The sequence below is a fragment of the Ceratotherium simum genome, chromosome X (assembly GCF_057802395.1).
Source record: "Ceratotherium simum simum isolate JZ-2026a chromosome X, ASM5780239v1, whole genome shotgun sequence".
In the NCBI taxonomy this organism is placed as follows: Eukaryota; Metazoa; Chordata; class Mammalia; order Perissodactyla; family Rhinocerotidae; genus Ceratotherium; species Ceratotherium simum.
Genome location: NC_141940.1, coordinates 107,945,433 through 107,959,884, shown reverse-complemented (window position 1 = coordinate 107,959,884; position 14,452 = coordinate 107,945,433). Strand labels below are relative to the sequence as shown.

At 47.0% G+C, this 14,452-nt stretch overlaps 2 protein-coding genes across 2 annotated transcripts; both read left to right on the top strand.

The window, feature by feature from the left end:
* The first annotated feature begins 3,820 nt into the window (after positions 1-3,820).
* On the top strand, positions 3,821-4,886 carry LOC106800018 (melanoma-associated antigen B5-like). The gene is given in 2 exon segments (XM_014791093.2): positions 3,821-4,834; positions 4,836-4,886. Coding segments are annotated over 2 exon segments (1,065 nt in total).
* Positions 4,887-10,157: 5,271 nt separating this feature from the next.
* On the top strand, positions 10,158-11,276 carry LOC101394840 (melanoma-associated antigen B5-like). The gene has a single exon (XM_014791085.2). The coding sequence runs from the start codon at positions 10,197-10,199 to the stop codon at positions 11,274-11,276; it is 1,080 nt and encodes a 359-aa protein (XP_014646571.2). The 5' UTR covers positions 10,158-10,196.
* The last annotated feature ends 3,176 nt before the right edge of the window (positions 11,277-14,452 follow it).

Below are 14,452 nucleotides of genomic sequence, written 5' to 3'. Positions count from 1 at the left end.
ACAATTCAAGAAGCTAGAGAAAGAATAGCATATTAAACACAAAGACGTAGAAGGTAGGAAATAATGAAGATAAATGCAAAAGTGATGAATTAGGAGACAATAGAGCCAATTAGTGAAAGCTAGTTCTTTGAAAGGATTTGTATAATAATTTTTATAACTATTACAATCACAAATGAAAGAAGCAGAAACAAGTGATATTAGTTAAATGAAATTGTGCGGAACTTAAGTGCAGAAGAGATTTAGCAATTATAAGAGAATGCTATAAATATTACCAACATCTCAAGATAACAAATGGTGGACAAGGAAAAAGTTTTGCCTAAAGAAGAATTTCAAGTAATAAACTCAAAGGAATTTAGAACTGAGAGGTGTCTCCAAACCCAGGACATAGGGGTCCCCACTGCCAGCCCCTGCTGTCACCCCAGTAATACCCAGGCAGGGCTATCTGGCTGTGGCCCAAGGCTCACTGTAACTTCCTCCACAGGGTTCTCAGGGGACAGCCTGGCCAGGAGAACAGCAGCCCTGTGGGGTCCTAGAGCAGCGTTCTCAAGGACCCTGCAGAGGCGGCCTTGGTTAAAGCCAAGGTGGAATCTCCCTGCTGAAGCTGCTCACACCATCTTATCCTCCTTCCACCAGCTGCCCACATCTCCTGGCCTCCTGCCCACATTCCTGCCTGCTGTCCCTGACTAACTTTTAATTGCACCCAGCTGGAGAAGACCCCACACCCGTACTAAATAACAGATGCTCTAAAGGAGACGTACTACTCAGTTTTGCTTGCTCAGCGGCATTTTGACTAATGTGGATTTCTATTTTGTTTGGAGTTGCATATTCTCTAATATAGGCTGGAAATAAAATTCTATGAGGGAAGGTTGTTATCATCCAGGGTCAAAATCATCTTAGGGGCCAGCCCTGGTGGCCTAGTGGTTAAGTTCGGCGTGCTCCTCTTCCGCAGCCCAGGTTTGGTTCCCGGGCACGGACCTATACCACTTGTCAGTGGCCATGTGGTAGCAACCCACATACAAAATAGAGGAAGATTAACAAGAGATGTTAGCTCAGGGCGAATCTTCCTCGGGAAAAACAAAATCATCCTAGTAATAACTGCCATTCATTAAAAGCACCACACTTTGCCTAACACTGTGCCAGGTAGTTTACATACATCACATATATGTCCATAGTCCTACATGATAGACTTTATCAGACTCACTTTGCAAATAAAGAAGTTGGAATATTCTCAATTTCAAGGCTGGTGACAGAGCTGGACTAGACTCTGATCTGAATTCCTTTAAAACCCACACTGTGCCACTCCTTCCAGTCTGAGGCACACCTTGTACCACTTAATTCATTTTTCTGCTCACTGCTCCAAGTGGGGGTCAGCCAAAGGGGTAAAGGGGCACATATGTATGGTGAAGGATGGAAACTAGGCTTTTGGTGGCGAACACGATGTAGTCTGTACAGAAGTCGAAATATAATGAGGTATACCTGAAATTTATATAATGTTATAAACCAATGTGACCTCAATTAAAAAAAAGCAGAACTTCATACTCAAAATATTGTTTTGGAATACGTAGCCTGAGGAATAAGCAACAAAAACACCAAGATAAATGTGAGGTATGAATAAAGAAAGAAAGAGAGAGTATTTGGCAACAATATTGTTATCTACAAAGGAAATGTCAGTAAACCACAAAGATCAGGGGCTCACAAAATCAGTCGAGTCAGTCCCTTCCCTGTAGAAAGTAAGTCTATCAGAAGCGAAGTTATGTAAGAGGATAAGTCTGGCTAGTGCAGAGAAGGAGGAGATCAGTGTGTTTTCTCGGATAGCACAACAGCTGTCCTGGGCCCTCTGCCTTTGCTACAGCTTCTCCATCCTGCATCACTCTTGGGACTCAACCCATTCTCTTTCAGAATTGCAGTAGGGAGACTAATCAGGAGTTTTCAAGGATGTGGCATTTCCCAGGAAGACTTTCAGAGAAGAGATAGGAGTTAAGATGACGCCTGATGAATGAGGACTGAGGAGACAAACACCACATAATAACTGGAGTCGCAGAGAGACTGATCTGTGTCTGCTGTCAGACCTAGAAGGCCAAGGCGGGGCTGCCAGGCTGAGCATCCCCTCACTTATTTTCAGGGTTTTCAGGAGCATGAGAGATTTGTTCTGTGTGAGTGACTTTCAACTGAAAGACAAAGGAAAGTCAGGGCTTGCCAGAAGTCAAGGTGAAGGTCCTAAGTGAGGACTGAGGGGACACCCCTAACATGAACAGAGAGGGCCCCAAGTAGCCTGAATTCTAATGTCATCCTTGGAAGGGCACAGGCAGGAGTAGCCTCATGTGGCATTCCCTGACTTTCCCTTTCTGGCGCCTCAGGGAGTGAAGGCCTTGGTCTGTGGCTTTGAGACCTAGAACAGCAGAGGGAGGCATCTCAGGTCCTGCCAGGAATCAAGGGCAGAACCCTGAGTGACGACTGAGGGGACCACAGACCCCAGAACAGTTAAATGGCACAGAGACTGCCCGTGCCATCAACTCTGGGATGCCTTGGGCAGGGCTGTCAGGCTGACTCTGCAGGAAGGGTGTCAGAGATGTGACGGCCTTGGTCTGAGGGGAGGGTCCTCAGGGAAGCAAAGAAAGGAGTCCCAGGCCCTGCCAGGAGTCAAAGTGAGGACCCTCAGTGAGGACTGAGAGGACCACACAGAATCCCACCCTTGCTGGTAGCCCTGGGATACCTGGGCTTTGTTGACATGATGTGACATACTCACTTCCTTTTATGGTGTCACAAGAGGGTGAGGGACTTGGTCTAAGGGGTATGGCCTAAGGCCAGCAATGGGAGTATTTCCAGGCTTTTCCAGAGGCCAGGGTGAATACCCTGAGGACTAACGGAACCACATACCCCATAACAGTGGGAACGCCACAGAATTCATTCCTCACTCTCAGCCTCAGGAGACCAAGGACAGGTATGGTCAGATGAGGAGATCCTCACTTCCTCCTAGGGGTCTCAGGGTGGTGCTGGCCTTAGTATGAGGGGCAGGCCTTAGGGCAAGGGAAGGAGGAATTCCAGGCCATGACAGGTGTCAAAGCAAGGACTAAGGGACCATCCACCACTAAATAGAAGGGAAAACGAAGAATCTGGCCCCACCCCTAGTTTCAGCCCTTAAAGACCCAGGTCAGGGCTATCACGCTAAAGCTCTCCCAACACCTATTTATATGGGAGGTGAAATTGTTAGTTTGAAGGTGCAGCCACCACTGAATGTAAGAGGTGGGGACACCAGGCCCTGTGGAGAGCCAAAGTAAGGGCCTTAATAAGGACCAAGTACCCCAAAGAGACCAGAATAGAAAACTCCCCACTGAGCAGTCAGCACCGGGGGCACTTGGACAGAGGTGATAAGCTGAGAACTCCCTCTGCTTCCTTATGGGTCCCAGGGAGGTTTGTGATGTCAACTTCAGAACAGCAGAAGGAATGGGTCCCATGACCTGCCACCAGTTGAATGATGGTCTTGAATGTGAAATAAGAGATTCCTCAACCTAGAAGACTGCCATCCCCTGCTGTCACTCCAGTATGCCTGTGGCAGGGCTGGCAGGATGCAGTCTAAAGCTCATCCTAATTTCCTTCACAGGTTTCCCAAGGCATAGGCTGATTAGGAGAAGAGGAGCCCCGAGGGTTTTTAGAGCAGTGCCCTCAAGAAAAACTGCAAATGTAGCTTTCCTTATAAGCCAAGGTGGTATTTCCATGCTGAAGGAGCACACACCATCTTGACCTTCCTTCTCCAGTGGGCCCTCATCACCTGCACTCCTCCTCATCACACTCCTGACCGTGGCCCCTGACCATAGTTATCATGCCTCGGGGTCAGAAGAGTAAGCTCCGCACCCGTGAGAAACACCGCCAGGCCCGAGATGACTCCCAGAGTCACAGGGAAATTCAGACCACTGCAGCAGCAGAAGAAGAGCCCCCCTCCTCCTCTTCTCCTGTCTTGGAGGGTAATTCCCAGAGTTCATCAGCTTTTGAGTCAGGTAGCACTTCCCAGGAGTCTTGGATGACCTCATCTACCAGCACTAATTCTCCAGGTATTTTTGGTATAATATCTGATGAAGGTGACAACAGCCAAGATGAGGAACATCCATGTTCCTCCGTGATGTTCTCCGAGGTCTCACCTTCTACTGAGAGCTCATGCAGTGATGTTCTAACTATAAAGGCGGATTTGTTGGCGCAGTACCTTCTGTACAAGTATAAAATAAAACAGCCCAGTATGAAGGAAAACATGCTGCGGATTGTCAGCCCAAACTATGAACACCGATTTGCTGAGATTCTCAAGAGAGCTTCTGAGAGCATTGAGGTTGTATTTGCAGTAGAAGTGAAGGAAGTCGACTCAACCAGTCACTCATATGATCTTGTCAGCAAACTGAAGCTCCCCAACAATGGGAGGGTGCGAAGTGGCATGGGGTTACCCAAGACCGGCCTCCTGATGAATATCCTGGGTATGATATTCTTAAAGGGCAATCATGTCACTGAGGAGGAAATCTGGAAATTCCTGAATATGATGCGAGTATATGCTGGGAGGAAGCACTACATCTATGGGGAGCCCAGGAAGCTCATCACCAAAGATTTGGTGAGGCTGAAGTACCTGGAGTACCGGCAGGTGCCCGACACTGATCCTCCACGCTATGAGTTCCTGTGGGGCCAAAAAGCCTACGCTGAAACCAGCAAGATGAAAGTCCTGGAATTCTTGGCAAAAATCAATGATACCGTCCCCAGTGCCTTCCCATTACAATACGAAGAAGCTTTGCAAGATGAGGAAGAGAGAGCACGAGCCAGAGTCACAGGCAGGCATGGCACTACTGGCCATTGCCGGGTATGCTCCAGGGCCATGTCTAGCAGCTTCTCCCATCCCTATTGAAGTATAAGGCTTTTTTTTTTTTTTTTATCGTCCAGATAAGAAAATATGACATCACAATAGGGATTAATGTGGAAATATGAAAGAATCCCACAGTAAAATTGTTGGGATAATGGAATAGAAAAAAATAAATAAATAAAACATGATCAATCTTTATTTTCCTTACTCCTTTCAGTCTTTTGTTTCATAAAATTAAATAATTTATACCTTCATATGCTCAGTTTATTAAAGAATGTAAGACATTAAATCTTAACAGTTAGACTTCTTACTCACTTTCTCTTTTATTCCCCAAATACCAATTGAGTATCTGCACTTTGGAAGGGTCACTGCTAGTACTCTGGATGCTGAGATAGAGACCCAGCTTCTGCCCATAGAACTTGAGAAGCTAGTAGCTGCAATCTTACAAGGAAGATGTTGAAATACCCTCTATGACTTACAGGAAAGTAAAAAGAGTGGGTGAGAAGAGAGGTGTTCCACGTGGGAGCAGGAAAGTGTCAATACCTTGAGGCAAGGCAGTTTAAGTTTTGGGAATCTGCAAGTCAGTTCATGGAATGTGATTTTAAATTAAGCTACGGGGGGGCCAGCCTGGTGGCGCAAGCGGTTAAGTGCGCACACTCCGCTGTGGCGGCCCGGGGTTTGCCGGTTCGGATCCCGGGCGCGCACAGATGCACCACTTGTCAGGCCATGCCATGGTAGGCGTTCCATATAAAGTGGAGGAAGATGGGCATGGATGTTAGCCCAGGGCCAGTCTTCCTCAGAAAAAAAAAAAAAAGAGGAGGATTGGCAGATGTTAGCTCAGGGCCGATCTTCCTCACCAAAAAAAAAAAAAAAATTAAGCTACATGGTGGACTAGACGAGGCTGTGGGACTGGTGAGCAGATGCCAGACCCACAGATGATGTGCCTCAGAGTTGAGAAAGACAATATTTGAAAGGAAAACTGCACTGTGGTGTGAAGTCTAAAATTAAGGCCCAATATTATGTGCTGCCTGGACATTTGGTGAAACCAGCAGGGCCTTGAATTGCCTAACTGCAAATTCCCTGCCATACTCTTCACTTGCAGATATAGTCCCCTACCAGACAAGCATCTTTATCAAGGGAACGAGGAACAGATATTGTTTATTCCTAAGTAGTGGGTTTCTGTCCCCTACCAGCCTCTGGAATTATTCAAACAAGCTGATTACATCCTGCCATGGAAGTAGGGGTCATCTCACACTCTTGATACTACAAACCCTGCCTCCCACAGACTCTGGTCCTGAGTGCAACCCCCGGGTTGCATGGTGTGGCATGGACTAGTAAATGGTTATTTATCTCATCTCTACATTGTCCAGTGTTATGTGTTTGGACACCACATAACCATAGTGCAGAAATTCCTCCCTCACGTCTTGAGTCAAACTGGAGGCCAATTATATATGCTCTTATGAATTCCTTTGGGATCATAGAGAATCCAGAAAGAAATCTCCAACCAGGGCAGTGTATCAATTTGTTAGGGCTGCCATAACAAAATAACACAGACTGGGTGGCTTAAACAACTGAAATTCATCAGTTCTGGGGGCTAGAAGTCCAAGATCAAGGACCTGGCAGGGTTGGTATCCTCTGAGGCCTCTCTCCTTGGATTGCAGATGGCCACCCTCTTCACTTGGCTTTCCCTTTGTGTGCATGCATGCCTGCTCTCTCCTTGTGTGTCCTAATCTCTTTTTATAAGGACGTCAGTCAGATTGGATTATGGCCTCCCTAATGGCCTCATTTTAACTTCATCAACTCTTTAAAGACCTTATCTCCAACTACAGTCACAATCTGAGGTACAGGGGGTTATGACTTCAGCATGAATTTTTGGGGGGACACAATTCAGCCCCCAGGCAGGAAAAAAGGGTGTCTTTGCTCTTATCTCAATGCAGGAGAATAGAGTGCACATCTAGGTATCCTATGCACACTATCTCCAAGGAGTTTCTGAAAAGTAAGTGTGAACTCCCTTGAGGTGAGATGCACAGAAGCCACTGTGTTGACACTTTTTGCTTTGAACTGGTAGAGCCGGATTTCACTGCATTAAAAGAGCATTTTAATTAGGTTATCTTGAACGTAATTTGGCAAATTCTAAGAAAGGGCTAGATTGGGGTGTGGAAAAAACAAATGAAAATAGAGGTTGCTTGGATGGAAGGACAGCTGGGAAGGACTGAAAGAGATGGTCCTTGACAAAATTCTAGAAGCTTTGAGTTGCATCCAGGTAGGGAAAAGAAAAAGAATCTCACACCAAAATTAAATAATAAATGTTCCAATAGGGAAAAGCTAATTAACTTTGCTTGCAAAAGCAAATTTTTGGCTGATTCTTTGGTCTGAGAGCATTGCATTTTCTCTGCCATATCCTGGATTAAAAAAAAAAAAATCCTACATAGGAGAATGATATTGTCTAGGCAAAAATCATCATAACTGCCATTCAGTAAATCCCCAATATTTGCCTTGATGGACGCTTCATATTCAGTACATACAATATCATAGTCTTACAACATAGGATTTATCAAGCTCAATTGGGAGATGAAGAACTTGCAATATTCTCATATTCACAGGTGGTAAGTGACAGAGCTAGACTAGACACCTGGTCTGAATTCAACCAGGGCACACACTCTTCCACCACTGCCACCCTGAAGCCGACCTTGTGTATCTTTATTCACTTTTTTTCTCATTGCTCCAAAATAGATCCCAGGCGATTAAAAAAAAAAAGCATTTTGTGCACAGAGTACTGGATTGGAATACATAGCCAGAGCAAGAAGAATACCACAATAAATGAGAGGGATGAATAATGCAAGGAAGGATATAATATCTGGTAACAATGTGATCATCTACCTATGCAGTGTCAGTTAATCTCAAAAGATGGGGGTCTCATAACATTATCTGGCTCAGCCTGTTCCCTATAGAGAGTAGATCTTTCAGAACAGAAGTTATGTGTAAGAGGCTAAGTCTGAACGGTAAAGAGAAGGAATATGTAGATTGGCAAGGTTTTTTTTCTCTGGCAGCCCACCTCTTACCCCAAGCCCTCTGCCTTGTTCCTTAGCTTCCCCATCTCACCTCACTCCTGGGACACAGACTCCTTCTCTGTAAGATCTGCAGTAGGGAGATTGCTCAAGAGTTTGAGGGGGTGTGGCATTTCCCAGGAAGCCCTTCAAAAATGAGACAGGAGCCAAGATGAGGACCCTGATGAATGATGACTGAGAAGAACACCACCCAATCACATAGGGAGTCATGCAGAGATTTCCCCTCACCTACTCTTAGACCTACAGGGTCAGGCTGACTTTGGCAAGGTAGGCTTCAAGGAGGTAAGGGACCGGTTGTAAGGGTGGCAGCACAGGAAAGTGCCCAAGGTCCTAAGAGGAGTGTAATTGCGAATCCTGTGTGAAACTGAGTGGACTCTCCACCCCAGAACAGAGGGGGCGCCAGCGATCTGGCCCCCTACCCTCAGCCTTGTGAGGCGCTGTTCTTGGTGACGCAAAGAGTAGCGCTCACTTCCTGCTTGGGCGTCTCGTGAACGTGAGAGACTTTGCCTCACGCGGGCGGCCTCAGCACCGGAGAGTGAGGAGTCCCACGCTCTAGCGAGAGTCAAGGTGAGGAGCCCGAATGAGGAAGGAGAGAATCACCCTCCCCAGAACCCGGTGCCTCTGCCGAGGCCCTGCCCCTCTTCTCAGTGCTAGGGGGTCCCGGGCAGGGCAGTCAGGCTGAGTGAGATTTCCACCCTGAGGGCCTCAGGAAACGAGGGCCATGATATAAGGGGACAGCCCGGTGCAGCAGAGGGAGGGAAGACCCTAACAAGAGTCAAAGTGGGGAAACTGAGGCAGAAAAGCCCACCGAGGTCCTGCCGGCAGCTCTCAGGGACCCAAGCGTGGCGGGCAGGTGGATGTGAGCCTTCTTTTCCCAGTTGTTGGGTTTGCAAGCTGAGGCCTTGACCTGAGGCGAAGCATACCATGCTCTCAAGGAAATCAAGGGTGGAACTCTGAGTGAGGTCTGAGGGGACCATCAAGCCCAGAACAGTGAGGCGCCGCCGAACTTGCCGCTGCCGTCGAGCTTGGGAAGCCCCGGACAGGGCTGTCCGGCTTACTTCCACAAGGAGGGTCTCAGGGAGGTGAGGGCCTTGGTCTGAGGGGAGGTAGCAGAGGAAAGCAACCCAGGCCAGGCCAGGAGTCGGGGTAAGCACCGTAGGTGAGGACTGAGGGAATCCCGGCCCTGCTGGCAGCCTGGGGTGCCTGTGCTTGTGACGGGATGACTGACGCTCATTTTCTCCTAGGGCGTGACGGAGGGGTGGGGGTGGGGGGAGTGACAGATTTGTTTAAAAGGGACGGTTTACCCTCCACAATAGGAGGATTTCCGGGTCTTCCCAGGAGTTCAGGTGAAGACCCTGATGTCTGAGGGGAACACCCCGAGCCCCCAGCGAGGGTACAAGAGAATCCATCCCCTAATCTCAGCTTTGGAGATAATTGGCAGGTGGGGCAACCCTCATATCCCCCTAACGGGGTATCACAGGAGATGCTGGCGGGAGGAGAGGAGTCCCAGACTATGCTGGGGGTCAAAGGAAAGACTGAGGGGACCACCCACCGTTGATTAGATAAGAAAAAATCTGAGCCCCACCTTTGCATTGAGAAGTTGAAGGCTCAGGGCAGGGCTGTGAGGCCGAGGCTCATTCTCACTTCTTGACATGAAATCTAAGAGAGAAGAGATGTTTGGTGTGAGGGTGCAGCCACCAGTTAGCAGAAGGGAGGTGTACCAGGCACTACCTGGAGACCAGTGAGTACCCTGAATGGGAACTGAGGACCCAACCATCCCATGAAGGAGAGGGCTCCACATAGCTCTCAGTTGGGTGCTCCGTGAGAGGGACAGGGCCTAAGGAACCCCTTTGCTTCCTCCCTCGGGGTCTCAGGGAGGTGCTGGCTATGATTTGAGGTATCAACTCCACAGCAGCACAATAGAGGGGGTCTATGACCTGCCAACAGTTGACATAATGATCCTGATTGTGAACTGACAAGACCCCCCACCCTAGAACAGAGGCTCCCCACTGGCAGCCCCTGCCGTCACCCCAGGACAGGACTGGCAGGCTGCAGTCTAAGGGTCCCTCGAACTTCCTCCACGGGGTTCTCAGGGGACATGCTGATCAGAATAGGAGCTTTATGGGCACCTAGCGCAGTGCTCTCACGGAAACCCGCAGAGGCGGCCTTCTTTAAAGCTAAGGTGGAATTTCCTTGCTGAAGGTCCACACACCATCTCCTTCTCCCCTTCCAGGTGTCTACATCGCCTGGCCTCCTGTCCACACTCCTGCCTGCTGTTCCTGACCAGTGTCATCATGCCTCGGGGTCAGAAGAGTAAGCTCCGGGCCTGTGAGAAACGCCACCAGGCCCGGAGTGAGATTCAGTGTCTCCAGGATGCTCAGGCCACTGCAGCGGCAGAAGAGGAGTCCACTCCTTCCTCCTCTCCTCAGCGTGAAGGTGTTACCCAGAGCCCGCCTGCTGCTGCTGGGTCATCTAGCACTTCCCAGGGGCCTCGAGGAGCACCAACCACCACCACTGCTTCTGTAGGCGTTTCTTGCACTAGATCTGAAGAAGCTTTCAACAACGGAGAAGAGGATACAGCAAGCACCCACGAGGCCCTAGCCTCCACTGAGAGTTCAGGCACCGATTTTTTGAGCGAGAAGGCTGTGTTGCTGGAGCAGTTCCTCCTGTACAAGTATAAAATGAAGCAGCCCACTATGAAGGAAGACATGCTGAAGATTATCAACCCAAACTACGAAGACCGATTTGCTGAGATTCTCAAGATAGCCTCTGAGCACATTGAGGCTATCTTTGCGTTAGAAGTGAAGGAAGTCGACTCAACCAGTCCCTCCTACGGCCTTATCAGCAAACTGAAGCTCCCCAACAATGGGAGGGTGCGAGGTGGCAGGGGCTTGCCCAAGACCGGCCTCCTGATGAATATCCTGGGTATGATCCTGATAAAGGGCAACTGTGCCACTGAAGAGGAGATCTGGAAATTCCTGAGTATGATGCAAGTATATGCGGGGAGGAAGCACTACATCTATGGGGAGCCCAGGAAGCTCATCACCAAAGATTTGGTGAGGCTGAAGTACCTGGAGTACCGGCAGGTGCCCGACACTGATCCTCCACGCTATGAGTTCCTGTGGGGCCCAAAAGCCTATGCTGAAACCAGCAAGATGCAGGTCCTGGAATTCTTGGCGAAAGTCCACGATACCATCCCCAATATCTTCCCATCTTATTATGCAGAATTTTTGCAAGGTGAAGAGAAAGCCAAAGCCATAGATGCAGCCGGGGCTACTGCCAAAGTCTGTGCACCTTCCGGGGACATGGACAGCAATCTCTTCTCAGCCCTATTGAAGTCTGAGGTTTCATATGCTCCAGTCCAGAAACCATAACATCACAATAGGGATTATGTTCTTGGAAATGTGAAAGAATCCCACAGTAAAATTGTTGGGATAATGGAATAGAAAAAAAAATAATGATCAATCTTAGTTTTCCTTATTGCTTTTAGTCTTTAGCTTTGTAAACTTAAATGATACATACTTTGAGTTTCTTAGCTTGTTCAAGAAAGTAGTAGAAATTAAATCTTAATAAATTGAACCTCTTGTTTCCTGGCTCTTTTGTTCACCACGCATTGAGTATCTATTCTTTGGAAAGCTCAGTGCTAGTACTGGATATGCTAAGATAAGGAAAATCCAGCCCCTGCTCATTGAATTTTAGAGCCTGTGAGTTGCCCTCATATAAGTAAGATGTTGAAGATACTTTCCCTCTATGATCTATAAGTAAAGTAAAAAAATGGGTGAGGTAGAGGGTGTTTCCTTTGAGACCCGTCAAGAGAATTTTCCTGATCAAGGCAGTTTTGGACTTGAGAAAACTGCAAGTCCTCAGTGGGATGTAATTTTCATTTACACTGTGTGGTGGGCTAGTTGAGGTCATGGAAGTGGTGTGTAGAGGCCAAACCCTCTGATGATATGCTTCAGAGTGGAGAGGCAAAACCCTGTGTGTTAGTCTGCTTGGGCTGCTGTAACAAAATACCGTAGACTGGGTGGCTTAAACAGCAGACATTTATTTTTTACAGTTATGGAGGGTGGAAAGTTCATAATCAACGTGCTAGCGGATTCAGTTCCTGGTGAGAGCTCTTTTCCTGGCTTGCAGATGGCCACCTTCTCCCTGTGTCCTCACGTGGCAGAGAGAGAGTTTTCGTCTCTCTTGCTCCTCTTATAAGAATACTAATTGCATCATGGGCACCCCATCTTATGATCTTATCTAAACCTAGTTACCTCTCAAAGACTCCACGTCCAAATACCATCACATTGGGAGTTAAGGCTTCAACATATAAATTTTGGGGAGGACACAAAAATTCAGTCTATGAAGCAAAATTGCTGCTACAGGTTACTTTGGGACTGTGGGTAAACCAGAGAGAAATCTCCACCTGGGGCAGGAAAGGAAGATGTTCTTTGCTCCTGTTCCAGTGCAGATGAACACAGTGTGCAAACTAGGTGTTCTGTGCACATCATCTCCAGGGAGTTTTTGAGAAGTAAGTGTGATACTCCCTTGAAGTGAGATGCCAAGAAGCCCCTGTGCTGGCATTCTTTGCCCTGAGTTGGGGGAGCCAGAGCCTGCTCCATTAAAAGGGCATTTTTACTCAGGTTATCTTGAACGTAATTTGGCAAACTCCAAGCAAAGGCTAGCTTTCATTGAGGTTGTAATGAATGTAAGTATATGTTGTTTGGATGGAAGGGCACCTGGGAAGAATGGAAGGACTTGTACCTTGACACCGATTCTAGGAGCTTGAGGTGTATCCAGCGGGAAAGACAACTCCACACCTGAATTAAATGACAGGTGGTCTAATGGGAAAAATTTACTTAGCTTTACTAGCCATGGAGAATTTTTGGTTGATTCAATGTTTTCTGTCCCAGAATATTGCATATTCTTTAACATTTCCTGGATTAAAAAAAAATTCCAAGGGAGGTTAGTGGTATCATCTGGGATCAAAATAATAATATTAACTGCCATTCTTTAAATATTGGGTAATATTTGTTGGTCGTCTTGCCAGGTAGTTTATATATAGTACAAACATTCCAGCAGTCCTATAAGACAGAGCTTACCACACTCACTTGGAAGATGAAGAACTTGCAATTTCCTCAAACGCACAAGACTGGTTAGTAGCAGAGCTGGGTCATAGACCCCTGGGCTGAATTTGTCCAGAGGCCACACTGTTCCACTCCTCCCAACCTGAGGCAGACCTGTCTCTTAATTCACTCTTAAAGATTTTTAAAGATTTTTGTTTATTTATTTTTTCCCCCCAAAGCCCCAGTAGATAGTTGTACGTCATAGTTGCACATCCTTCTAGTTGCTGTATGTGGGCCGTGGCCTCAGCATGGCCGGAGAAGCGGTGCATCGGTGCACACCCGGGATCCAAACCCGGGCCGCCAGCAGCGGAGCGTGCACACCCAACCGCTAAGCCACGGAGCCGGCCCTTAATTCACTCTTGTTCTCACCATTCCAAAATGTATCTCCAGCAGTAAAAAGGCACTTGTAGCCAAAATACTAAAAGCAGGCCTATTGAAGGAGAAGGTAAATATGAGAATAAGTCAAAATTTGGGGATTGTCTTTATGTTTTGTTTTCCTAGGATCCTACTGAGAGCTAACTCTGCCCAGGAGCTGGTATTTTGCCCAGCTCCAGCTCTTCCCATCATTACAGCGCCCTTCCCCTGGGACTTGCCCAGTGAGCCCTCCTTCCAGCTCTGGAACCTGACCTGCCGACCAGCTCTTCACTGCAGCCTCCTCTGAAGGCTGCACTTTGCTCTCAGTGGAGCAGACAGCCCATATCACCTGCTCTCCCCCTGACTTAGAGCATTCCAACTCCCTGGTGGTCACTTCTTTCACCGTGGATGTATATCATCTTTATATTCCTGTTTATGTGGTAATTTGGAGATCTTCATTTCTCTCTCTCTCTCTTTTCATTGTTTTTCAAATATTTTTCCTTTTAATAGATGGTTGAAATAGCTTCTAAGTTTATGAATCACTTTTTTTACACATTTATTGCTGTGTATCAAGTTTACAGGTAGGAGTTTTTGTATCTTATGAGTCAAATTGGGAAACCTTCTCTCTTATTTTCGATCCAGAACAGGATAACGTGGCATTGGAACAGATGTTACTTTGGAAATTGAAATAACTCAGTAGTAAAATTGTTGGGATCAAGAAATAGAGCAAAATAAAGTAAGAGGTTGTTAATTCCTGTCTTCCTTATCTTTTTCAGTCTGTTGATCAGTAAAATTAAGTGACACATACCTGGATTTGCTTAGCTTACTTAAGAATTTAGGAGAAATTAAATCTTAATAAATTAGATAATATGCTCATTGGCTCATTTATTCCCTTAACATTAATTGGCCCTGTGCTCTTTGGAATGCACTGTGCTGTTGCTGAGGATGCTAGCATTTTTGTGTCTAGGAGCAGTAATCTTATAAGGAAGATGGTAAGATATTATGGTAGACCAAAAGGAAAATTAAAAAGGAAAAGTGAGGGCATTTGGGGGTCCAGATGAATTCAGTGAAAGTGGCAGTTAAGT

Bases quoted from the DNA above. Each gene is read 5' to 3' on its own strand.
- LOC101394840 (XM_014791085.2), top strand. From the start codon at position 10,197: ATGCCTCGGGGTCAGAAGAGTAAGCTCCGGGCCTGTGAGAAACGCCAC.